At 40.6% G+C, this 27,938-nt stretch overlaps 1 protein-coding gene across 3 annotated transcripts; it reads right to left on the reverse strand.

Annotated features, from left to right (window-relative positions):
- Positions 1–4,054: 4,054 nt before the first annotated feature.
- On the reverse strand, positions 4,055–27,839 carry nedd4a (NEDD4 E3 ubiquitin protein ligase a; the record flags this gene model as incomplete). Of its 3 annotated transcripts, XM_079164412.1 has the most annotated exons (29): positions 4,055–6,060; positions 6,896–6,968; positions 7,160–7,256; positions 7,380–7,487; positions 7,597–7,656; positions 7,736–7,796; positions 7,883–7,956; positions 8,055–8,150; positions 8,236–8,306; positions 8,409–8,530; positions 9,152–9,381; positions 9,573–9,638; positions 9,815–9,873; positions 9,984–10,038; positions 10,242–10,322; positions 10,437–10,688; positions 10,826–10,945; positions 11,187–11,279; positions 11,460–11,624; positions 11,932–12,049; positions 12,152–12,315; positions 12,762–12,864; positions 13,045–13,106; positions 13,515–13,565; positions 24,806–24,859; positions 25,106–25,144; positions 25,245–25,323; positions 26,643–26,716; positions 27,688–27,839. In XM_079164412.1, 29 exons carry the CDS (start codon positions 27,730–27,732, stop codon positions 5,958–5,960), a joined length of 2,775 nt encoding a protein of 924 aa, XP_079020538.1. In that variant the 3' UTR covers positions 4,055–5,957. The 3 variants fall into 3 exon arrangements, with proteins under 3 accessions (XP_079020538.1, XP_079020539.1, XP_079020537.1); XM_079164413.1 differs by lacking the exons at positions 24,806–24,859; positions 25,106–25,144; positions 25,245–25,323; positions 26,643–26,716; positions 27,688–27,839 and adding an exon at positions 20,332–20,380; XM_079164411.1 differs by lacking the exons at positions 24,806–24,859; positions 25,106–25,144; positions 25,245–25,323; positions 26,643–26,716; positions 27,688–27,839 and adding an exon at positions 18,666–19,985.
- Between the last annotated feature and the right edge of the window lie 99 nt (positions 27,840–27,938).

The following is a 27,938-nucleotide window of genomic DNA, read 5'->3' on the forward strand; positions in this document are numbered from 1 at the left end:
AGTTGAGTTTCCCTCCTCTGGGACGGACACTCGTCAAATATTCACGTCAGTGGGTCTGAATGAAGCGTTTAGTCCAGCGCCATCTAGCGTTAGATTAACTCAATGCACTCTGTACTTAACCTGATCCAACACCTTGGTTCACTATGTTTAATATATAAATAGTAGGCTGTATTAATGCTGAAGGTATTCCAGCACTAGGTCTGTCTACTTCATGATACTTTATGTGTCACAATCTATAAGTACATATCATATTCAATGTAAAACACCTATGTCTATCTGCAAAGAAACTAATGTTAGCTGTTACATAAATGTAATGGAGTAAAAGGTACAATATATCCCTCTGAAACTAGTGGGGGAGAGTGTTCCTGTCCATGGCCAGGTTAACCTGCTAGAAGGGCAAACATGAGCCAAGATGTGGGTCCCCACTTATTATCTTAATTTACACCTAATTTATTTAGGAGTACGCACCATGTACAGTTTCACACAAGGCCCCTTTATAAGACAGGTAGACAAGATGGCTAAAAATGCAGCGTCCACCTGTATGCCCTTATCATTTCAGTTGATATTATACTTTCATTTGCACATTACCAAACAAATGTCTTAGTAGTCAGGTTCATTGGTGGTATCTCAAATGCTGTCAGTATAGTTGTCGTACATTGGCAACATACGCACTTTACTGCAATGGTAATTACAAGAATAGCAACCTCACGCATCACGCTGAGGGTCACCCATCCACTAAATGAGTAACAGAGTTTAGGCACCTGGAGGAGAGCTGCTGCATGTCCTGATGTCTCTGGCTCAGGTGCCATCTGATGAAATAAAGTACAATGTGTACTTTACAGGGATGGAAAGCCCATTACAAGTACTTTCACTGATGTAGCAAAATGGTATGCTTGTGTATGTTAATGTCACGTTTTAAGGACATATTAAATTAGCAATACTTTGAAGAAGTTGATTTTTGATTATGGATTTTACTAGTATGCATTGCATTGATTGGAGCCTCCTTTCATTCACACAATAATAGTAAAGAAACACAATAACACTGCATGTTTTGTATCAACAACTTTAAAATCAGATCACTGTTTTTTGTACAGTGTGGGTCTGACACCAAAATGATAAATGCTTTGTACATTTTGTAACAATGGGAGTTCAGCATTTGTACACCGATATGGTTGTCTCACTTGTTCCACCAAGAGCTTTTCACTCTTCCTTATCAATACAAGTGAAGCTGTATTGATGAGACTAACTGTACACCAAATGGTCTCTACAGACGAAAAAACAACGTTAATAGAAATGAATTTGTCCTTTAAAACGGGGTCCTGGAATTAAGAAGAAGCATTGATAGGAGCAGGACAGCTGCTGTGTCAGTGTCGATATTGATCCAATATCCATCACTTATTGTGGCGAGAGATCAAACCTCCCTCCCACGGTCCTACCCCCTCCCCCTGTGAACCTTTTTCAGCCCAGCTGGGATGTCCAGTCAATCAGAAAACAAAACACACTCAAGAAAAAAACGGCACTCTTCAATAAAGAGTTATGCAGAAGTACTTGATACATTTACTGTGTCACTGTTGCAACGGTTTTTATTAATATATGTATATAATATTTTTTAAATACCACATATGCACCTAAAAAATACATTAAAAAATATGGACGATCATATGTTCAAAGGTTAAAAATTAACTGAATTTTAGCCATTTCTGTTTGTTTCCCCAAAACAAATTCATTAAAAAGTCCATAAAAAAGAAAGAAATGATTGTCATCATCAAGATTTCTTCACGTTTTACTAAATTTGAAAAAATCCCACATTCGTTCCAAGAATGGCCTCAAAATATATTCCAATTAATCAAAACAACCTAACCTCTTTCAACTTATATTGTCTATCAATACGCATTTATACACACTATACAACCGATAAGCTTGTAATGTTTCCTTGTAAAGTGTGCCGTGATTACAGTTTCATGTAAAGTGTATAACTATATTATATAACCAGATGATAGTACACAGCCTTATTGCAGATGGCCGGCACTTCTCTTACATAACGTGGGAAAGCGAGAGCATGGCCTCATTCATGGTCAGTGTGGCTCTCCCTAGGGTGTTTAATTAATCAAAAATTCAGTTTCGGCACCTGCCAATATGGCAGAGTTTGTGGGTGGAGTGATGGTCAGCCTGATGTGAACTCGGGTCAAGCTCTGCGGCCGGATCAATGTAGTAAAAGTAATCATCCGGTTATGAATGCTGGTAAGGCTGTGGGTAAAGGGGATCCAGCTTTCTAAGGACCTGCTGCCATTGGTTGAGGTCTGTGTCTTCTTGCTGGCCCACATGCCCATCCCCACTGACCCCAGAAGTGTCCAAAAGGCCGGCCTGAATGGTGTGCGACCTTTCCACTGACCCAGTGGATGGGAGGGGGCTTTTAGTGCCACAACAGGGGGGTTGTGGAGAACATAGGAGCTGAGTCACACAAAAGGCTCCGACCACAGAGATGTTGACGAGTCCTCTCCACAAGAGCCGGTCAACAGCTAACACTACTTATGAATCAGTGCTCCATACTGTAGGTCAACAAGCCCACGGGAGAGATCACAGATCCATATTTGACTGCAGCTAAATTAGCTTGAGATAAACAGGCAGACTGTCTTCCCAGCTCTGTTATGCACTGAAATGTAGTTTAAAATAAATCCCAAAATGTGAGAAACATTTGGACATAAAAAAAGCAGAATTGAAGGAGAAGAGTCAATGTTTTCCTACTAATATGATGTGAAACATTCTGTTCGTCAGCGGTAAAATTTAAAAGTTGGGTGATGCCATTCACAAAGAATACAATGTGTTTTACTTCCCCCAGCTGGAACAATTCAGTACTACAAACACTACTTTACATCTGTTCAAACTACAATAATCTGGTTAGATTATGTGTGCCACCCAAAAGAACAACACTTCTAATGACTGAATAAAAGAACGTACAGGATACTCTGAAAGATATCAGTGTCAGTTCTCAAAAATAAAACCTCAAATGCTTTTCATTACATCAAATCCAAAAAAAACAGTTAAAATGGCGAAGAATTGGTGAGACAAAAACCAAAATGGGCGTATTTTATTTGACTAAAACTCCAAGATGTGTCCTCAAAAGTCTTTATACAATCATCAAGAATACACATACTGACAGTGCATCGTGTCATAAGGCCTCACCTGCTGTTATGCAGCGTTGAAACACAAAACCAGACACAAAAACAACAACATATTTCAGGCAGTTTGTTTGTTGCTCTATATCTGTTCCTTAGTGTCATTTACACCAGGTCATAGATGTTCATACACCTACTGTAATATAGACTTTAGATAAAAATGTGTATGTAAGACATCCAACTTCGATACTGCAAAGTTGTAGTGCTATTGTCCCTCCACTGATTTCCCCACATAACACTCAGACACCTCCTCTCTTTACAGGTTACCAGCCTGGTGTTTCTTTTTACATGCGACTTCACACTGATTACAGAGTCACATGTTTTGTACCTGGACATATTCTCACTCCTATTATTAGACAACACAACAGAAAGATTGTGAGACAACTCTAAGGTGACTTCTGTACTTAAGTTCCTGTACTGGTGTTAAATGCTCTGCAAATCATGTTTTCTATGTGATAGTTACCTATTTAGCAATAAGGGGTATATTAACATGTATAACACACTTAAAAGTGTTTAATAATGTACAGTTGTAGACAGCGATTATACCTTATAGTTATATTACTGGTGTATTGTAGCTTCCTCTTATACCACAGGAGGAGTTACAGCTGTTGACAAATACGTGAATAGATCTGCTTAAAACTACATTATAGTGTGTTATAAACCATGAATTCAGTTTTTGTAAAGTGTTACTAAGAACTGCCATTAAATCATTAAATCATTAAAAGTTAAGTGAATGCATTTTAGGTTGAGATCACTGCTTCACTGCCTTTGCAGTCTTAGAATAGTTGTCTGACGTGCTTCAAATCAGTGGTGAAAATCTGCAATAAGAAATAAAACTCAGTGGGAAAGACAGACATGAAGACAGTTGTTTTTAACAATTCTTTATTTTTCAAATATATTTATTTTGAATTTGGTGTGCTATACGTCATCAAATGGGTATTTAACAGCTACAGTTCATTCAACCCTTTTAACTGTTGTATATATGTTGTTGTAATGCACTTATAGGTGTTTTAATTAATTTCTATATTAAGAAAATCTGATATATCAGAACTTAAGTGTTGATATATTCATTATTCTTCAGTAGACAATAGCTATATAACAGTATTTCCATTTAAAGATTAAAACATTAACAATCAAATTCTACAATACATTACAAACGAAGGCCTCTGTATTTGACTTTAAATATAAGTGAAAGAAGAGAATGTGCTTATTTTCAGCGATGTTCACATGTAAACATTTAAACACGTGCACTTGAAGCATTGGATAATTTTCTTAAAGAGCGATTCAAGCAGTCTGCAGGTGACTGATTGGCAAAGATTCAGACAGTTCAGAAGTAAGACTCATCGATATCAACAAAGTGCTTGACTGTATAAAAGCATAAAGTATAAAATTGTGTTGTCAGAGACAAGAACCAGCCCACGATAGCTTCTTTTATCAATGACCTGTAAACATGGCAGGTGGTGTAAACACGTTTTGCCATTTAGAAAATGTTAAAACTACTGCGGACGAACAGTTACTTTCCTACAAAGGTATTAACAAGTGATTACTCATTTTTAAAACAGACAATAATCTGTACATATTTTGACAACCAACAAAACAATTATTAAAGTTGTACTCTTAAAAATAGAGCACCGTGCTGCAATTAGACAACCATGATGAGGAGAGGAAAACAAAAAGATATCACTCATTGACAAAAGGCAACAAAACTTAATTTCTAACATACTGTATACAAAGTGTGTGATAAGCTAAGTCTGTCAGATATCATGTGTAAATACATTTGTTTCTTTCTCTGATACACAATCGGTTACTGTTGAACTTGAGTACGAGTGATGTAGAAGTGCACCAATAGCCGTTATTTGCCAATTTCACAATTTCGAGTGAAAAGTTTTAACAATAAATGCTTCATAATTTTGTAGAAGGTAAAGCGAATTTTATATGTACAGTTTATTTATGTAATAACAAAAAAGAAATCTGGTGATATTCAATGATCTCATGTCGATATGTACAATTATGCAATTATGATTGAGCACAATCTAACACTGCATGTAGTCAGTTACAAACTACAGAATAATGAATTTAGCCGTTTACTGGTCCTGGTATTGGTACATCACTACTATAATAATAATTAAATAATACACTTTCTTTAAGTGTAGTCGCTCAAACTTGTATTTAACTTGCACATTTTCTGCTACCAATGCTTTTGAGGTGCATATGTTTGGGGTAAGTGTGATGGAATGAATGTTTTTTTTAATTATGTATAGAATTAAATGATAGGAAAAGATACGTTTCATTTAGGTTGAATTGCCAATTGATCATTCAGGTTGTCGTTAAAAAACGTCTGACACGTCGTTGCCTACAACAACAAGTTAAGGGATTTAGTTAAGGAGCCACAAAACCTAAATTATTTCCAACCAAATACAAAAAAAAAAGACAAAATCTTACAAGTACCTGATGTGAGAATCAGAGCATAATGTTTTCTGAAGCAATTCAGCCAAAATTAAACAATTATTTTTAAAGGTTAGATGATTTTGTTATACAGCATACAGCTTTGCATTTTTGCTTTGTAAACTTTAGAAGATGTAGAGTGATTAAATAACTCCGTCCCTCCAGATTTGATGTCCTTTCTTCACATGTGGCTCCACAGAGGACCAAAGTGAAGGTTGTGTGACTGTCCTTCATCTGTCACACAGCTGGCAGGTTAAAACATGAATCTCTTGCACAGCTTGTTTTTCTCATCATTACATTTCTTCACCACATCACGCAGTAATGTCAGCACAAGCTCTAGTCCACCCCATCGAAGCCTTGTGCGTTCTCAATGGCGATGTGAAGTTTCTCCCTCAGCTCCTCAAAGGACTCGTAAGGAGGCAGGTCCAGTCGGTTGAAGCTTTACGAGGTGAAAGCAAAGAGAATGAGGGAAAACAAGGGAAAAATCATATTCAAGCAAAAGTCATAATGCAGGAATCAACTGCAGCTGCTATGTGTTCATTCATAATTCTTAAGAGACAGTCCAGTGATTTAATGCTGCACCTGCATAAAAACGAGGAACTTTCCAGAGATGGATTAACTAAGGATTGGTCGAATGTGGTGCAACAGTAGCAGAAACACTTCAGTCCCTGGAAGGGGTCAAGCTACAAAAACCCTAGATCCTTAACTTCCTATAACGCAACTCAATTGCTACTATTGCATTCTCTGTGACCGACTAGATAATTAACTTTCACATTTAGATATCAGTGGAGTTCTCCCTTAATAGTGAAGCGTCTCTCTGAGCCTAATGACTGTATTCAGTTCTCAATCAGCGGAGCGAGAGCTATGACTGTATCCAGCCACTAGAGGGCTTCAACCTACTATTTGCTCTTATTTCCAAGAAACGAATGAGCACAACTCTGGTTAACACTAAAATCTTTGGGATTTACATTCTTGTGGCGCCCCTGAAGCCCCAGAATATATACATATATATGTTTAATCTTGCATGCCCGTATTTTTTATCAAGAGTGGAGATGAAAATGGTCATCTTTAGAGACATTGTGGGCTCTGAACATCCAACACACGTTACAGTCACATGATAATATCTGTGAACGTTCCTCAAAGCTCAACTGAAATCTCTGGTCTCGCTACAAACCTCACTGCTAAACATAACCAACAAATCAGTAGCAAGAACAGCACATGGCAAAATCTGCTGTCGGAAAATATTAACTGAAACATCTGAGTGAAGTGCTCACCATGTGTGGGCTCGGGGGAGTTTCTCACGCGTTCCCCACTGCTCGATGGTGAACAGCTGTGGTCCGTTAGACCCTGGAAAAAACAAACCCATCAAACATTAGACAAACACATACAACCTGATTTCAACTGGAATTAATTTACAATAAAACTAAAAATTCCCAGCCATCTGTGAACTGAAGCGAGGTGTTATATATTCAGTATAGAGGGAAAATATGTGATGAGGCAGTCAAACAATAATGCAGCAATAAAAAGTGTTATCTCACCATAGAGTTCAGCAAAGCCATTCATTGGGACCCTTGAAGTCCCTGTCACAAACTGTAAGAGCCTGATTCTCTTTTCTGCATCCATCAACAGCACCGTCTGAACAACACAAACAGATATACAAATAAACAACAAACACAAAGCTCTTCTTAAAAAGGAGAATAAACTCTGAAAAGGTCCACAGCTCAGCTTGATGGCTCCAGGCGTGGAAAGTTGTCTTACTTTCCAAAACCACTGGATAACAGCGTGGGTGGAGCAGTAGCTGTTCTTGTACTTGGTGTTCTCTCTCCAGTCATTCACATCCACATCTCCCAGACCACACATGAGCAGCTGTGGAGGAGAAGACGGCAGGTGGACACATCATTATTAATCTGTCTGGAATGAATCTACAATTAACCTGAAAGGGGATTTCAGTACATCAGACGGACTGAAAACTCACCTCGAGCTCATTCTCATCAAAGATCTTGATCACATCTTGTGGTATCAACTCAAAGAATCCCTAAAACACAAAAATATGACTTTATACTGTTAGATGGTGTCTACCATGTTACAAAAAAATGCATCAAATAAGTTGTTACCTCTTTGAAGGCAGTCATCTGCTTCTGTATCCTGTTCACAAACCTCCACTGCATCACCAGACTGTCAAACACAACACAGCTGATTAGCATCAAACCATCATTTCAGCACTTTGAAGATGATGAGACGTGTTTTTTTCTCTTTCTTACTGGATGTATTCCTTCTTGGTGTCATTAGTGATGACAATCTCTGTGCCTCCCGGCTTCAGTTCATGCTGGTGAGTCTGAACATGAAGAATGAAATATATAATGCAAATTACACATTTAACCACTTATCACAAATTAAAAGATGTTGAGGCAAAGACGGCATGTTTGAACTCACCTGTCCAAACAGCTCCTCATCAATGGTGAACCTCAAATCCAAGTCTGTCGGGTCGTTCTCCAAAATCCACTTCAAGGAGTTGAAATATTCACTGTCCTGAAAAGACAACACACACAAAATAAATATCTTCCACATTACGTGATTCACCTAATTATTTGCAGTGGAAACATGTAACACTCACAACAGACTCCATGTCCTGGAGCGTGATCGGCTTCTGCAGCATCATCTTGTAGAAAGGCCGAATGAAGAAAGCTTTGAAGGACACAAATAAAAATGTCAGGATCTATAAAAAATCACCATTTGCTCTAATCCCTCTGATCTCCCCTATGCCCGATGACACCGTTTAGCACTCACCATCGAGCAGTTTGCCATGATACACAGCCATGCCCGCCACGCGACCGATGAACTTGAAGTAGGACAGGTGGTCCTCATTACATAAACCTGAGTTGGGGTTAATCTGCAGCGTGTAGTTGTCTCTGGAAGGCAAATCACAAAATATGAACAGGAATAAATATTTTCCTAAATCATCTGTCCGGGTTTCTGCCAGATAATTACAGCTTGTTTATGCGTATTCTTAAATTGCTGCTATTATAAGAAACAGAATCCTGTGATTGTATGGGGACTTTGACTTGACGCTTGACATTTATATTTTCATTGAAGCGCCTTACAAGTTATGTAAATACCACCAACTGCTCATTTTCCATTCCACAATTACAGTTTTCCAGATCACATATTGTAGGACAGTGAAGGAAGATGAGCAATATTAATCTCAATGTGGCCGTGACACTGTGTAAACAGAAACGTATCCTTCCAAAAGTCACATACAGAGTATGTGTGAGCAGAATATGAGCAGATATATATGGTGTTTATGTCTCTAGGATGGTATTTTCTCATATTTCTTTGGTCTTTCCAGACCTGGAAGCAGAACATCTGTCCTGAATGTCTTTTATTTACTGTTCCTTCATATAAAACGGAGCACCAGCAAATTCTAAATTTGAATGGCTGTGCTGCAACACAAGACTGTCTTGTCTAAACACAAGTTAATGATGTATAAGACCATTAGAGGAGGCATAAACAGAGGCAGTGTTTGGACTCACGTGGCAGAATACTCAAACAGTCCGTAGTACGGGTTGAACATCTCCTTGGACATGAGGAAGAACCACTCCCTGGCCACACCACCATAGTCCAGTCCCTTTTCTCCTTCAAACTCCACCCACAGTCGTGCCTTCAGCAGGTCTGCCCTCTTCACCGACAGGATGCGTCGGTACGAGTCCTCCAGCACCGCATTTCGCCTCAGCTTCAGCTCAAAGCGGTTTGGGATGTCAGCCTACGCAGAAATGTATTGCAGCATTAAGAAGAGAGTTTATGATCATCTACAGGTTGAATAAATACAGCATATGTGATAGTGACACACTGATATCAGAGGTTAAAGCAACACCAGTCCTGATTAGAATCAAGTATTTGGTAGAAGTAGTTGTAAAGAATCAACAGTTACAGTTGCTCTTTGAGGACACTCACCGGTTTCTTCAGCTTCTTCCGGAAGTAGTCATACTTCTGTTTATAATCTCTGGAATAAGGCACTGCCTAGAACCAACAAAGGACAGACTTTAGTGACAAATCCACCCGAACCTTATGACTTACACTGTAGTCAAGGATACATATTTACAGGAAAGCTGCAAACTATAAATAAAGAACTATTTCTGTTGTGCGCTAATACTGTATTACTGAAGAATAATTTGTCAAACATAATCTATACTCACTGGTCCGGTTATAGCTGAGTTCTGCAGTCTGGGATCATCCCATTGTGTGATCTTGGTGTCTGTGAAATATAATACATCAGAGGCCGTTCATTAACATGGAAACCTACACGTTGTTTAGTCCACTTTGTTTAGTCCATCATGTAATCTGAGTATTAAACGTCATACGCACTGTGATCTATGTAGAATATCCTCCCATCAGTGTGGATCCTCTCTTCCCAGCCGGGCTTGGAAGAAAGAAAATGTACATTTTAAATATGTCGGCTTTAGACTATCAAATAAAATAGACAGTACAGTCTGCTCTGATTATATATCACAACACAGAGCAATTAAGGTCTCATGTATGATTTTTCCCGATGATCTAAAGCTCAAAGTTGATAAATGTCTTTCAATTGATTTGTTACCGATATTCTATAACTGGTGAATTTACCGGCAGAGGGCCGAGATCAGATGGGTCGAGTGAGGGTCTCTTCCTCATGTGCACAGGAATCTTGGGCTGCCTGGGATCTTCCTGTTCAGAGGAAAACAAAACGGGGTGTGTTTCAGTCAAGGAGGAAATACTTACGTTTGAAAAAAAGCTAACTTTGTATTGGAAATAAAAAAGGTAAAAGCACATCTTTCTCACCCAAGTAGTAGTCTTAGTGTTGTGGTTAATGAAAAAGGGTCTTCCACTGGGAGCACTGCGAACCTCCCAACCAGCCGGCAGGGAGCCAGATTCAGGTGTGGCCTCGGGGCTTGGGGTGTGCTGAGAGTTAGAGTCCTCGGGGGACATGGGTGGTAAGGGTGGAGTCTGGCTCTGAGGTACACCTGCACCACGCTGTGCTGCTGCTGCTGCTACTGCTGCTGGTGGTGGTGGTGGTGGTGTCTCTGTGGTTTTCTGTCCAACAACAAATATAATATTGAGAGGTATGGAGAAATTTGGTCTAAAGAATTAACTCTTGGCCAGTTGAGCGTCAGTTTACATACTTTTCCCCCCTATCAGTATCAATAAGAATAAAATAAATCACTTTGTACCTGAATGACGGGTCGTGTCCATGAAGTGCTTCGACTGTTGTGGTTGACAAAGTAGCGTCTTCCTTTACTGTCTCGCTTCTCCTCCCATCCTGGAGGCAGCCCAGCTGAGGTTGGAATATGCTATTGAACGACATCAAAAATGAAAACAGTGATCAATACGGAAAACCTCAAGCTCATTGAGAAACCCAACACCAACAATGAAACACATACATTCACTAAAACCATTTCCTAACTTCCATACCACAGGAACTGGTAGATTAAAGAAAACAGCTGTGAATCTTGAACGCTGTCCACACAAACGGCAACACCCTGATGTAAGACAGGTTTAAGGAGTGATTTCATAAGACAGTGAAATACCCACCACAGGATTAACAGGATGTTCCTCTCCCGTTGAAGTCTGGGCACTTCCTCTGCGACTGGAATGACTTGAATTACTTGAATTACTAGCATGATTCTGCAGGACAGAGGAAGCATGTCAAAGACAACAATGATCACTTGGCCATTAATGTGTTATTAATTTAACTTTTCTCCCTCTCTCACTGAAAGCGTGTGGTTCCCATCCATCTCTTTGTGAGTCTCTATTCCTCTGAATTTCTGGTAAGTAGAACCGTATGGCGCACAGAAAGTGACTCACCATCTGGGAGGCGCGCAGCTCGCCAGCTGTGGCCCCCGAAAATTGAGTGCTTCTCAGCTCGTCCTGGAGCGGCAGGAACTCTGCAGGCCCGTGTGGTGGAGGCGATGCGAGCTGGTTATTGCTGTGGTACAAGGTGGACTCGTCCTCCGTAATGATCTCCCAGCTCTAGAAGAGGAGACAGATGAGATTCATCAAGAAGACTCAGTGGGGGATTGATCCGAGGTTAGATCAGACAACAACAGCTCTGCCAAATGACTCAGTTTAACTATACAGTGGTCTGTTGTATAGTAAACCTAAAAGTTAAATTGTTTAGAAAGTGTAATAAGCCAAAGCCCTCAGAGGACACGCCAGAACTACACTGCTACAACCACCAGTGCAACACCTGGCTTCAACATGGCGTCTGCATATCTAGCAGAATATTCCCTTATCCATTCACCTAAAAGGCTTTTTCTAAAAACGGTGTTAAAATTACCTCAGGAGACTCTCGTGTGTTGTTCTCCTCTGGGTCTGAGATCTGTCTGCGTGTATTTAAAGCTTGCTCCGCATCCATATCATTGTTCTGTCCTCTTTGCACCTGCCCATCAACTTCCCTGTTTAGGATGGAGACACACACACACACACACACACTCTATTAGTACTGCACCAACAAAGAAAAGGATGTAACTTGGCTGTGGACAGGGCAGCAGTCTTACTGGATTGTGGGTCGTTGCCACTGTGTGGTTCTGCTCTCATGATTGACGAAGAAGGTTCTTCCCAGGTTGTCCTGCCGCTCCTCCCAGCCAGGGGGCAGAGCAGGCAGCAGCTGGCTTTGTCTGGGACCGGACATGTCCTGAGACTCCAGAAACTCCCATCCAGGCTGCTCCACATGAACAGAAAGTGTTAACAGGCAGCACCAGCAGCAGGGAGACAATATCCTAATGCCAGCTGTTTAAGTGCACACACCAAAAAAAGACTTGCAAACTACAAGAACATTCACTAGGATGAAGACTGGAGCTTTCAGTTTGATTAAGTTCAAAGAAATCATCAGCATATTTTACAAAGGTCGAGGACACGCAGTGGGACAAATATGCACTCACGGACTTTATGTTAAGACAAGACGTACATTAAGTAGAAGCTCTTAAGAACTCATATCACTGCGGCCATGCCAAAATCTCCATCTGTTTTAATTGATGCTCTAAAATGTTAACTTGAGGCTGCAGGTGATGCGTTATGAACAGGTAAGAAGAATCACTGCGTAGGCAAACGAAACACAAGAGGATCTGTGATATCTTCTTACTGTCAACAATCACGAGCAAAACTTACGTCTACGTCCTCCGTCTGTTCGGCCGTTTCCTCTTCTGAGCCGGGGTTTTTTGGCAGGTACGTCATTTTAAGACGCAGGTGACCTTTGACTCTGGACTTGTGGCTGCGTAACCAACAGATTAATTATTTTTTTGAACAGCGAAGAAATAAATATTGTCATGACTGTTTAAAAAAATGAAGTATGAACTGTAGCCTATCATTTCTCCTGCAAATTAACATATGTGAAATGTAATGTAAAACAGGAGAAGACAAAAGGATTAAATAGCCATGAAATCATGCCAACCTTCGTGGGTGAAGCAGAAAATCCTTGAATGTGTATGGCCTTTCTGTGTTAGGATTTTCTGTCTGAGAAAAAAAACAAAACAATAAAAGGAAATCTTTAATTCTCAGAACATTTCTACAGACACGTGAATAAATCTACTGCCTGGCCGTGTATCCGAACACAGCACTGTATATTTAAAGAAAATGATGATGGTGGCAGTGTACCATGAGGGCTCATTTGCGAGTGTTGTATTTATAATGAAACAAAAGCAGGAACATAGCATAACCATGACAGACTGTGTTTCCAAAACGATAGACAACGATGTGGAACAGACACTAGAAGAAGGGCATGCGTGTATATAGTCCCACGGTGATATGGGTGAGACTGAGCTCCAGATAAAAACTAAATCAATTCTAACTTACTTGAACTTAGACAAGTCACAGATATCAATATACAAATAACAAGAATTTCCTCTGCAACCGAGAACTCACCGGTATCTGATTTAAGGGGACGTCCACCTGTCCCAGAAAGTCATCACGTGTCTGACAAGAGAGGGGGGGGGGGGGGGGGGGGGGGGGGGGTAGCGAGAGCGAGAGAGAGAGAGAGAGCATGACAATATTATCTCCTTCCACATTCAAATGTACTGTACAGACATAGTGATTTATTTTTTGTGGTATTTTATCTTCATCAGACTTTTTCTTTGTCTGCTACATCTATTACGAGCCAGTTCCTCTAACAAACTGTCTTTAATCATTAGAATAAATGGAACACTGCACTCTTTCTACTTGAAACAATGCGGATCATTTGACTTTATCCATTTCCATATATATTAACTATGTAGCCTCGATAGGAATGTGTTTATCAGCCCACAATGAATGGCTTACTGTGTCATCGCCAGAGAGACTGGGACCGAAATAATGTAGCATTTGTCAGATACACTTTTCTTTTCTCTGAACACTTCACACATTCACTGCATGCCTGTATTGCAGCCTTTACAGTCTCAAAGGCAAACACACACTGCGCTGAGGGAGCCAGCTTTGTGACCAAATTAACACCCGCGTCAGGTCAAACTGTCTAACAGCAGTATAGAGTGTTTACGTGAACAAATATAGATGGAGGCCTCCTTCGTCCTGCCCTTGCACGTCTAATAGTGGAGCCAAGAGAAGCAGCTAAGTCGAGGTTAAAAGATACATGCTACATGAAACAGTTTTCACTGATGGTCTTGGAAGGATTCTTTATTTATATATTTATTTGACCCATTCTGGGTTTAATGAACACCTAAAAAGACACAAGTCAACAAGATAAGACACACAAGTCTTACTACAGATTGCTTGCAATGTTGTTGTTCGAGGTATTCAATGGCAGCACTCCCTGTAAGTCACTCTGCACAAAGATGGACAGAATGGAAATCACAAGTGTACAGAAGTGCGGTTACAGCTAACAATTATTTTCATTGTTTATTAATGTGCAGACTCTCAACTACACAATTAATCATTTGACGTCAGAAAATAGTTAAAAGAGACAAAAAGCAATTTCCCAAAGCTCTAGTTGATGTAATTACATTGCTACAAATATCCAGTTTACTATTAAGTAAAGCAGTAAATCCTCTCAACTGACAAACTGAAAACTAACAACGCTCTGGTATGTCAAGCGTATTTATTATCATTACTTTTCTGCAAGCTGTAGTTGCTTTCTATTCCCAGTGGATAAATGTTTGTATAGTGCATTTTGAGAAGAACTTTGCACAGTGTTTCCCCGACAGTGAGGTCTTCTAAAATACAGATGTTTATTAAAGAGGGAACAGCGGCATTAATGTTGGTTATATTTATTTACACACAACTGTCCACAGGACATTAAAAAAAGTTTGAATTTGTGTTTCTTTTGGGATTGTTTACAAACAGCCAGTGTATTGGAGATTTACATGAATGTATGCATGTATACATAATACATAGTGGTTCATTTAAAGCATCTTCATGCACTGTTTTCCTCTCCTAAACTGTAAAGAAATGAAAAGCCTCATGTCTACTGACTGAGAGATTGGACTTAATGTAAAGATAATGTAATGTAAAGACATTATAACAGTAGGTAATCTCTTATTATGGCAATGTTTCTCATAACTTATTTAAGTCAATAAATCAAGTACAACATCTAGCAGGATAACATTTTAGTGTCACATTCATGTCATCAGCTGTCGGCACTGATCCGATCCATCTACATCTAAACTCCACTTTAAGCCCGGGGCCCATGTAACAGTCACCCACTACTTCTGTAGCTCTTAGACATCTTAACAACATTTATCAATACAATCTGCCCGTCATAGCTTTTAACAGTCTGCTCAGGCGATGAGAAACTGAACCATATACAAACAATTACAGCCTAATAGGACAACTGATCCCTCCGTCAAATTAAAACCGAGGGTGCCATGAACAGAAATGCAGAAACAATTGCAGGCTAATAGTGATGGCTGTCCCTGCTGGTTTGAAAAGTCAAAGTAGGTGATTTCTATATCAGTAACAGAGTTTTCTATCACGTGAAACGGTCTCTTTCCTTGTAAAGTTAGTGGATGTAGAGTGGAGTGAGGCCAAGCTTAACAAAGAGGAAGTGTTTGCTTTGGACACATGACAAGACTACCCGAAGATAAAAAGATAAATGTTCATGAAGAGCATCCCTGAAGGTTCACGTGACACTAATTGAAACACAGCAGTGCTGACCATGTACTGTGTGAGGTTGTGGCATCTGTGGAGCAAGCTCAGTGATATCCAGCTTAGCTTGGCTGCGACGAACTACTGTTAACAGGTGGACAGCAGCTTGTGAAACCTAAACCTCTGAAGAGTTACCCAGCTAATGTTATTGGAGCAGTGATGATGATAAACCATCCTGATCAGGAACTTATGTTCACATCTGAGAAGCAATTCCGTAAAACAAGGTTGAAACAAGTTATATCTTGGCAAAAACAGTCATGAGACTGCCTGAGCTGCAGAGACAATATGCTTAATCATCTCGACAAAGTTAAGTCATCGCTGTGAAATGAGGAAGCCCTTGTTTTCCACACCTGAAAGCATTTGCTGTCACAGCAGGAGGCCGTAACAGCGAGTCTGATGGCCTGCACCGCTCGTTTGTTATGCTTATCGAGAGCGTCTAACCAAAACATAGTATTTTAACCCTTGAAGGGGAAGAAAGAGGTCATATTCTTCTTGTCTGCTGCTATATTCCAGTGTTTAAAGTTAAAGTCCAAGAGTTAAGCTTGTTGCTCGGGTATTTTCATTAATGCGTGAGTGACTTTTCTAAACCACATGTTATCACTTTGTGAAGAATTCTGAAAGACTTGCAACCGGCCACAAACACCACAAACACCACCACCACCGTGGCAGCTGCACAAAACTAGCTGAGACAAATCTAAACGGTCCATAATGACATGAACCTCATCTTTGGCTTGATACCTCAGAAAATGTCATTAAAGTTCCATTTGTTGTGCAATTTATTCTTTGTTATGAGTCACGTGTTTCCCCTTCCTTGGTTAACGTGGTCACTACTGGTTGTTCATTAACTCGTAAGATGAGGTATACGGGGTTATGACGGCACTTCAGATAAGAACAGCAGACCTGAACTTTCCATAAGAAATTCCGTTGTGGGATTTAAAAAAGATCACATCTTGCTGCACCCGACCCATTCAACTATAAATTTAAACAGATTTCTCTTTGTTAGAAAAACATTATCTTGATCCCGCCACAGTAGTTTGTCTCTGCCACTGCTGAGATTAACAAAGGTTTTCACATTTAGCACTTTGAGCCCATATAGTTCAGGGGATGGGAATATTTTGAAATAGCAGTTTATTTTCTGCTTTGATTGTTTGAGGTCCAGATATTAAACATTGTTGGAAGACTGATTGTAGGCATGAGGTGACCAACTTTACTGCTGCAGTAAAAGGAAAGTCATTTGCAAGTACAAAGTTCATTTTGCTACATGTCCTCAGGAAAATCACTACATATATATTAGTTTTTTGTTTTTTTTACATGTGCTTCCTTGTTATTTGAATTATGATATACTTATCCCATTGTTGTTGCTCAGTTGTGGGCAGACACAGTCAGAAAGTAAACAAAGGTGTGTAGTATTGATGCAGACTTTTAACAGGGTGATGTGATTCGTCACACATCTATATTCACGAAGGACTATGAACATCAAAGCTCAAGTGAAATCAAGACACTTGATGCTGGTATTTCACAGGCATTTTAAAGTGAGAAAATAAAATCCAGATTTACAAAAGCAAATTTATATCTTAAATCTAAAAAGTAAATGGACTGGCTAATTAGGTAAGGAGTACGCCGTCTTATTTGACAACCTGCTAAATGCAGGAGGGGGGCCGACACCTGATACGTCACAAACACTGCCTGGCAGGAGGACCCATAGGGAAGGGAACGCGCCAACCTTTTACTGGGAAAGGCTCACGCTCCCATCCTGCTTCATTACATTACCCCCAACACACACACACACACACCATATCCACAGATGGCTTGGCTGGCATGACTGTGCGCTGCTCTAGTATCATGCTGTTAAATTTGAATCCACAGGACTGGGCAGTGCTACAGACCACCAGACTATCTGGAGTCAAGGGGAATATTTTAGAAGGACTTTATTTATACCAGCTAGGGGCACTGCTTTTCCCACCACTAAAATTAGCCCGGGTAAATACTTAAAGTCGATTACTCATAGCGCTAACAGAATAGTAAAAATGGAGAGCTATTCTGAAGTTGAATGTCTTCATACACGCCAACAAACGGACAGACTCACAAGATGAAAGACGGGAAACCCTTCCTTCTCATTCATGCTTTTCTTGAAAACCAATAAGTAAATGGCTTTCCTGTAATGTAACTGAATACCTCTGAATGTTTGTCCACATTGGGCTTGTTAATAGCATGACTTAGCTATAGTGATCTTCTCCCTTACTGCATATCTCTCTAGCTTGTGGCGAGTCTAATGGCTGACACTGAGTAAACAGTGTTAAGGGTTTGAATGGCGACAGCACTGAAGGAGAGCACCAATACCTCAGCTTTATATTAAATACTGAAAGTTATTGAAGTAATCTTTTAAAGGTTTAACTTTTCTTCTGCAACTATGAGCCAAAGATTTAGCATAAAATGAACATGCTGTTTGTTACGTGAAGTATTCAAGAGTCAAACTTGAATTTTACTCTGTACATGGAAGTCAAAGTGGCTTCACCTGAGCTGTCAAACCAAAGCAGCGGGGAATCTACTAGAACCAGTCAGACAACATTAAAGGTGACTCCACAGTGTTACACCTTAGGGCCTCTATGTGTCCAGTTAATACTAAGAGAGCTCTTTGCCATGCAATTCATTGTTAAAGGGACAGTTCAAATAAAAAATACACATTTTTCAATCTGGATTGTTTGGGGTTTGCCGTGGAGATGTCTGCATTTTCTTCAATATAACGGGACTATTGTTTTGGCAGGAGACGAGTGCCATATAGTCCCTTTATATTCGAGAGAAGGGAGACATCTCTACGGTCGATACAGGTAAGAGAAAAAAATATAAATTCTTGCTTTTTGGGTGAACTGTTTTAGGCATTTGAGCTGATTCCTGTTGATCAGCGAGCATCAGCTAGTTCCAATGAAACGTAACACTCACCTTGGTGTTTTGACTCTTTTGCACGTTAATCCCTTCATGGCTTGTGTTTACATCAGTAAAAAAGCTAGGCAGCTTAGCTGGGCAGCAAGGAGACAAATGAATGTGCACATGTGGAGAGTGAGGGCTACTGAGTTTTGGATTTGAAACGTGACATGAAATTCCAGTGTTAGCGTAGGGCACCTCCAGGGAAAAGCTCCTTTGTATGGCTCGATGACAATGGTTTTTCTCAAGCCTTTCCTGTCCTTTTCCTGACGAACAGACCTTTTTCTCTGTTGGTTTAATTGGGGAGAACAAACAAGCAGAAGTACTGCGGTACAGTTTTGTGCGAGGGTTGTTTTCACCATCGGGGTGTGTGGCTGGGTTAGGAGCCTCAGGATTTTCCACATTGACTGTAGCCGTGGTTGTAGCTCCCTTGCCGGACATTATTGGTCTCTGGTGGGCAAAGTGCAGCAGCACGCTGCTGGAGTGACGATTCGATCTGTCTAAAGTTGACGACAGTTCCCTTATTTTACTCCTGTCCTCCATTTCGCCTTTTGGTTCTTCCTGTAAAGGAATATTAAATTGCACCATGTGCTTCGTGTCCCTTAACTCGGCTGAACAGCTTCCTTTAGGGACACGATGGCCACTTACTGCTGTGGTAATTGACTCTTTGCAATTCACTTCCTCATCATCTTGTGAGAATTCACTGGCAGATGTCTGTAGAGATGACTGATGACACCCCCTTGCTGGTGGGAGAGCAGATAGAGCCATTGGACTGACGGGGGAAGCAGGTGGTGTGCTGCAGGGGCTCTTTGGAAATATAACCAAGGAGGAGCACCGTCTCAAAGGGACCTTTGACTTGCAGCGGAGTAGACTCCTCTCCTGGGTGGTCCTGTGCTTTTCTGAAGCCTCTGGCTCAAAGATGCTGTTGCTGCTACAGTACCCGGCATCGCTGGCCATGCTGCTGCTGCTGCACGAGCCTCCATCAGAGCCACTGCCTGCTCCGCCTTCACTGGCCCCTGGGTCTCCATCCTCTATACTGCCATCTAGCTCTCCGCCGAGCTTTCCACAGGGCTGCAGCGAGATCTGCAGAATGCTCTTCTTATTAAATCCTCCAGTGTTGACCCTGGGTATGAATACTGAAGAGTACCGCTGTAAATTAGCGTAGTCTGGTGACAGCGGAGTCACCTTCAAGTGGACGGAGCTGTGCGCCAGACTCTCTGTGGGGCTACGAGCTGACAAGGCAACTCCGCTCTCCTCACCATGGCTGCTGAGGCTTTCTGACAGAGGGTCTGTGTTGCTTCTCCTTGACGCAAATTGTAAGCGCAGACGGCGTGCCATTCGTTTAACTCTCTAATCCCTGCAGCGCTGGTGAGAGCTGCATGATCAAACTCGCTGGAAGGGAAAAAAGGAAAGCAAAGCAACTGCTCCGAGCTCTGCTCTGTGATCACAATCATTAGCGGCTGTACATTGCCAAAATAGCTCTGGTGACAACCTGCATTCCTCTCCAGGCTGATCTCAGCTTTTAGTCAGAGGGGGCGAGTGGTTCCGTTTGGAGACATGACCCAAACATACGACCTTTGAAACAAGAGCAATCACAGACATCCGCCCCCTTAAGGAGCTTAAACCTTATACGGAAAACTAAATTACAAATAAAACTAAAAAGACAAGAGCTTCCACTGCTGACCTGCTTTATAACCTTAGCTTAGCTGCTAGATCACGGCACCTCCCGAGTTCCAGCCAGATTAATATCGTACACCTCGTGTCTGTTCCAGCCGCCTCACTCCTGTTCCCTCCTTTGGAGAAAACAACAACATGGTAGCCCTCTACGTTGCATCTTAGACTGAAGCTTTGGTAAACTGTTACATCTGCCTCAGGCTGCTCACTCGAGACTCCTACTTCCTGCTGCGGGAACGCTTCTAATGTTTCTACTGCTCTGTGGCCCCAAAAATACTTTTACCCGCTGCTATTGAATTACAGGAAATCAAAAGGAAATGGCTTCCAATATAATTCTGTAACAAACTGGGGACTGGGCTGCAAAATCGCATAGCACAAAATAAAACCACCATAGCCTTGTATTTCATGCACAAGTACAACTAAAGCAAAGAAATACTTGCAAAGAAACAGTGAATGTGTTAAACAGTGATAAAGTAAGCTGTGACATATTATCTGCCTGCCTACGAAAAAACACAAGAAGATGAGAACGAGCTTCGACACGACACGACACCTGTTATAAGACACCTCATGTCACAGTCAGTGCTGGTCTGATTTCCTCTCCGTGGCTGTTGACAGTCCGGTTTATTAATGGCAGTCTATTGTGCGTCAGACTGGCCTATTTCAGGGCATTAGTGTGCATACAAATCAGTTTTAGTATAAGGTGTAATAGTAAGAGACAGCCAGGATAAAGACATGATTCATCAGAGGACACTTCACTGATGCAGCTGCCTATTTTTTTTAAACCGACATGACAAACTACCAGGAAACCTCGTGATTGGCTATCAATCACTCATCTGGCCAAAAACAGATTTAATTGATGGTGGTGCGTGGGCCGTAAGATTGGCGACTCACACTACAATATTTATATTTAAGTGTGTAATAGGCCAATAATAAAGCAAAGCCGCGTGTAATACACAGATTGAATCCGGCACCATAAAAATACTGGGCCCAAAAGAAAGACTGAAAAGATAAGCCGTATTATGTCATTACACACGGTGTCAGTGTGGTGTGGTGAGAGTGGAGGCTGGACACAGGAGACAGAGGATGGCTCTGTCAGTCAGCAGCTGTAATGAGTTAACGGCTAACGAGTTGCTAGCATCACATTGTACAGCCCCCTCACCACCACTGAGTGGCAAAACAAACATGCGACGTCTGTTGTGAGCAGAAAGGCTTGAGATATCTGGAGGAAAACAAAACACCATCTTGAAAAAGTTGATAATGAAGTGTACTGAATTACTGCTGTTGTGTATTTTACTCTTTACTATATTAACTACTGTGCTGTACTTCCTGTGGGGACTGACGATGATATATTTCTTCCTTACATGAAGGTCAACATAACTAATTTGACAAATAGTCTTTACTTTGGCGACTCCAGTTTTATCGTTTCTGTCCTAAATCATTTTTACAATAGCTTTAGCTTTTTGTCTTTTCATTTTCTTATCAATTGTATTCACTATCACTGTTTTTACAGTTTTTTAATTGCTTCCAGTAACACTTCCAATGCATTATGTATTCAACCCTAACTAGAAGTGTGTTTAGCTTGCTGAGCTACACATAGTGAGGGCAGAATAATACATGCAAGTATCGTTACTCTGAACAAAGCCTGCAGACGTGTCGATAACTTAAAGCAGGACCTGATCAAAATCACACTTCAGTGGATGTTTTGGTCGTCTGTCGACTATCGGGGCAGGTTGGGAGGATTTTGTATTTTTCTTTCAGATGTGCTTCTATTCTCTTTAGCCTTCAGCTTTTGGTAAAAACTTCTTCCTGAATCAGCACAACAGCTCTGTACCATTTCATCAGTGTTTTCAATGTGAATTCATGATGGCCATTCATTCAAAGGGGGCGAGGGGGGTAACCATGGCAACTTCTGCATACGGCCATGTGCATACTCTCTATTCATGCCGTCTCTGGAAGTGAGACAAGGTCTGCTACACAGACATCTCCATACCAGCATGTGATAGCAGAAAGGAAACCTTAGAATGTCTCTTATTTAGATTTGCATGTGTCTGATTCTGAATATGTCTTTCACTGTGAGTGTCTCACACACTGTTGTTAGATTATCGCCTTCATTCTCATTTTCTACACAGCGTAACCCGCTCAACAAGCAGCAGAAGAATAGTAATGATGACAGTAGGTGAAAGATCAAACTGTGGATCACAACAATTATCAATGTCGATTAAAGAACAATGCTAACACAATGAACAGCGAAACAAAACATTTCTGCGAATGTTTCCTGGATTTCCTGCTCATTCCTCTGCGTGTCAGAGCAGCAGTTACACACACACACACACACACACACACACACACACACACACACACACACACACATGCACAGAAACATGTTCACAGTGCAGACACACCCTTCACATTTTTACAAGATCTACCTGGAGCATGACTAGGCAGACTCGAGTCAGTCACGCCCAGGTTTGTTTGATATTATGACATGTCCTAGAAACATTCAGCCAAGCTACAAGCACAAAAACAAACAGAGTGAAGCAGAAGCTACGTGTGTTTGTGTGGACTGTATGTTTTAACTTATTCTATATTGTGACCAACAAGAATAAAGAATTACAAACATAACGAAACAAAGCACAATAGAAGAAGGGAGTGGGACAAAATATGATTTCCATTTTACAGCACTGTTAGTTCTGTGCAGAACCGATTAGAAACTGTACATGTTGTACCTGGTAGATTTCTAGACACAGCTGTGCACTGACATCTTTTTCTGCCAATCGAATGCGCTGCTTTGTGCTCACTGAGCAGACTTTACCAGTTTGGACAGGTTGTCGAAGCAGTGGGGATAACAGGGCCGGTAAAGATAAGACCAAACTCATTTGAACTGCAACTCAGTCAGAAAAATACTACAATCTCAACTACTAAAAACATCTACATTATAAGTTAATAACTTCTTTTTGATCCAGAGCAGAGTACAAAATAGCTTTAAAAGGGAATTACAGTGGTACAAGTTTCCAAAAATGTTTTATATATGGCTTTATACAACATGCGTGGCTATGCAGCCGCAGATCAATAAATAAAAACTATGTGGAGTGTAAATGTAGGGTAGGGTGCACTAACTACAGAATGTGTCACTTTGCTAATTTTATGGGTAAGGCTCTGATAAAACTGTTCTAAATGAGTAAATTGTGGTTCCCCACTAACTCACTGTGTTTACACACAGATAGAACAGTTAGCAGGAAGTCTCAGATAGCAATGATGCTGTCACTGTGGTCTAGCTGCTCAGGTGTCTCAGGACCTGCTGTGTATCAGACCAGCGTGAAACTGGGTCAGCAGCTCGATTGAGATCGTGCTCCAAACTTATATTCCCAAAAGCGTTCACATTGCTGTGCGCTAACTGTGTAATCAATGAGAGAACACTGTAATCTACATTCACTGCAGTCTCCTTTCTCAATCTACCAGCACACAACAAGCCAAAACCTCAGTTCCTACTGAGCTGCTGCTACACACAAGAACCCTATGTGTATATGTGTGTTATAACAGAAACTATTAAGCTACGTAGTACTACACATCGACCTGATACACGACTCTTTCAATCACCAGCCACACCTGTAGCCTTAAGGCAGCCAGATTTGCCCGTATGATTAGCTCTGAATAATAAGGGATCCTAGTTTTACAACAATAACTTGCATGTTGTGGCAAAACAAGGGTGGCTGTATCAGGCAGACAAACCAAAGTTAACCTTGCACTGACTGGAGATACCCTTATCCTCAGAAATACGACACCATTGCCTTGTTTGGCATTCATTGTTCACTTTATGGTAAACACATATTAGGTATTAGGAGAAATATTTGTTTATGACTCTAATATGTTTAAAGCTCTTCTGCCAATCAATTTGTTTTACATTTTCAAACATTTGTGAGACAATTTCCTGACTTGAACACCTGCACAATTATCAACATCACAACTATTGTGTCCCTCTATAGTAAAGTGGCTCTTAAAATTGATTTCCAATGCTTTCTGATCTGTTCACACCAGTCTACAGAGCCAGTAGCCCTGTCAATGTAGGAGCCTGTCCAGGGCTTTTAAGAATAATATAGTAATAAAAACACTTTGCCCGACAATTATAACAAACTGTCATACAGCAAGACAGGTTATCCACCTTCTAGAACATGTCCAGACTCAAGCGTGGTTGGCTGGTTCCCCTGTGTGATGTGCACTAAAACATTCTCTTGTTCTACATTATCAAATGTGAGGATTTTTAGCTTTTTTTCTATGATAGCAAATCTGAATATTTTGGGGTTTTACACCATTGGTCAGACAAAACCAACAATTTAAAGACCAAACTTTTGATTGATTAATTGATAAGTAAAATGATTATTAGTTGCAGCCCTTAACCAAGATGTCCACACTTGGGATACACAACCCAAAATGTTGAGTATATCAAAATGATACAGAGAAAGGTTGAACATAACTAAATAACTTACCAGGCGGTTCTCATCAAACACCTCCAAGAGCAGACGATGCTTCCGGGGATCAACCTGAAACACAATATAGAATCAATACAATCAACCGCACAAGTACTGAGGTCAACAAAGCCAACAGCATCACTTTTAGAATCTTATAGTTACATATGATCAAGTATATATGATATATATATGATTAAGAGTATTGTTATAAAATGTCACAAATGATCTTCTGATACATACACGTGAGCGTAGATATTCACACATGAGAGGTAAATAGATGCATTTTAAAATGGTTATGTATTTTATGTTTTTACTTACTTTGAAAAAGAATTCTTCGTTCCATTTCGGGTCCAGTGACTTTATGTAACGTGTGATGGGAAGGAAATAAAATCAAAATAAAATATAAGTCCACAAACAGAACAAGTGTAAAAGCAAATGTAGATGTTCACTTGCTCACCTTTTTGATTGTCTTAGTCTGAAGACTTGTGATTTCTCCGTTGATGGGGTCATAGAGGGACAGTCTTGTGTATGGATCACTGCGAGATAAAGAGACACACATTAGATTCAGGTCTGGCGTAGTCCTCCATCTATAAAGATTGAAGTGGTTATGATCTACTTCCTATTCTGTATGTATTAGTGGTTTGTGTGGTTCTTCTGCCATGGATCTCTACTTTATTTCTGAGGGAAGTAAATCTCTTTACATCAGGAGTTGCATTCAGACCCGAGAAACATTAACATAATGGTTCCAGCGACTCAATACTTAAAGCAAAGTTGACTGGAATTGTTAATAAATGATGGTTTGAGGCACTGTGACGCGCATTAAAACCACATTCAACAATCCCATTATTCATTACCCTAACTTTATGTATCTTTAGGCCTGCAGCATTGGTGATAGATTAAGTGAGTGTTTTTACATTAGAGTGATGTTAATACAGCAATTTTGTTTGTGCCATGTATAATTAAACATAAAGGCATAAAATCCACAACTCTTGTGCCAATGTCAGATTGCATTTGTAGGTTATGGGGAAGTAAACATTTATTAAATGGAGGATTTTAAGGAAACCTAAAAGTAGGACACAAATGTGGTGTGCAAAGGCTTAAAACAGGGCATTCAAATAATTAAATTTGCACATTTGTAGAGTTGTTTTGGGATTTGTTAGAGTAAACATGCCCAACAACATGACACTATGTAGTAGACTAAGCTAATCAGCACTCATTACCAATTCATGCTCTTAGAGGAGCGCCAGCCTTGCAAAAGTCAGGGCTGTTTGCAAAGGAAATACCAGAGGAAACCTTTTATCCTCTTTACTTTAAAGAATTAAGGACTTTCATTTATTTTTTACAGCGAATGTCTGTTGTGAAAACTGCAACAACAAAAACATCCTTCTGAACCTTTACACACCCACTGCTTCCAAATTACCCATCTATAAATGAAAATAGAAAAGAACGTAATCAGAATGAAACACTAGACAATGAACTAACATAACCCATGGTGTAGTTGAATAATTCTTGACAGAGATATAGCACATTGCTTTGGGTGTCGAGAGGGTTTTGGAGAGTATGGCGGACTGAATTGGAATAATGGAACACAAACTGGTTCATGGCTGACGTACGTGTGCTGTTTGTTCGAAAAGGTCGTCGTCCCCTTCCTGTCATTCTACACAATGGTTCAGAGGATGCAAGCTCTGACTGTCCAGCTTTACTGAAGATAATGAAGCAAACTGACTACGGGAGACGCCCACCACACATGCGCAGGAAGATGACCACTGATTTTAGGGAAAATGTCAAACTAACCAAGAGTTAGTTGCAGCCCTAATCATACAGCAACAGTTAGTGTTAACTATCTACAGCTTACCTGGCTCCGAGTATATCTTTTTTGGCCAGCCCAATTCCAGCAACGACTTTCACTTTTAGGACTCTGGATTCTTCCTAAAAAATACAAAAATAATGAGTTTGTGAATATGATAATGACATAAAGACAGAGATGGAGTCTTGCCGTCACACATTAATCATAAACCAAACAACATGAGGACATAATACAAACATCAACAATTAAAAACCTGAGCTAGAAACTGAACTAATACCATACTGTTTCTCTCGAATAACTGGTAATATTATGTCCATGGTTAATGCAAGTCCAGAATACTGAATATTGTCTGTATTGGGAATGTGGTTCACTAGATATAAACACACACAAACAAAAACACATACACACACAGAAAACTCATTTCCAGTATAATGCCCATCACATGCACATCCCGCCCACCCCCCCCCCCCCCCCCCCCCCCCGACAATACAATCAGTGTTTACGGGATGATGTAACATCCTGACAATACTTGGTACATTTCCTTCATAACCCTCATTTATGCTTTTACTGTGAAGTTGGTGAATCATCATAAGATTTCGCAATCAATCACACTGACTTGGCATGAAGGACACAACTATAGGGCCCTAACGTCGATACCTGTTGTGAAAGCTCAGCCAACGTGATTCTTTAGCGAGTTAATTCAGAGTTTGGTCGATTTCAGTTCAGTGTGTGTGTGTGTGTGTGTGTGTGTGTGTGTTGAGGACGGGAAACAGCCGTTGGAGCCCATTGTGTTTCCTGGATGAAAAAGTGAACAGCTACAGCTTTCCAATTTGTGTAGCATTAGCTGAGAAGTACACCTGATCAATTTCATCGATCTTTCATCAATAACGACCACATTTTAGCGAACACATAACTCCTTACATCGCGAGTTGACCCCCCTTGCTAGTGGGTTAGTTAGTTAGCTCGCCAGCGTTAGTTAACGCACAGTGTTTAGTTAGCTAACGCTATAGATAGCGTTAACTAGTTAGCCAGCTGGCTAACGACGCGATCACATGAACAGTGTCGCGGGTTTGAGAAAGGAGCGTTAGTTTACCTCATCTATCTGAAGTCCTCGGATCTGTGGAGAAAGTGCAGCCATAATATCCTCGCCCTTCCTCCCCCACAGAGAGCGACAAGAAGAGCCAAGAAGAAGAAGATAGTGGCGCGTTCAACAGTAGACTCTAGTGGTGTTTAGTTACTACTCTGCCTCTATTATGCCCTCTGCGTGTTTACGCTGGTAGCTACCGTGAACCTGACCTATTGGCTCGATGTGACACCGTCGTCATTCACTGTATCCATCGTCCT

This window comes from Pholis gunnellus (assembly GCF_910591455.1).
Source record: "Pholis gunnellus genome assembly, chromosome: 1".
In the NCBI taxonomy this organism is placed as follows: domain Eukaryota; kingdom Metazoa; phylum Chordata; class Actinopteri; order Perciformes; family Pholidae; genus Pholis; species Pholis gunnellus.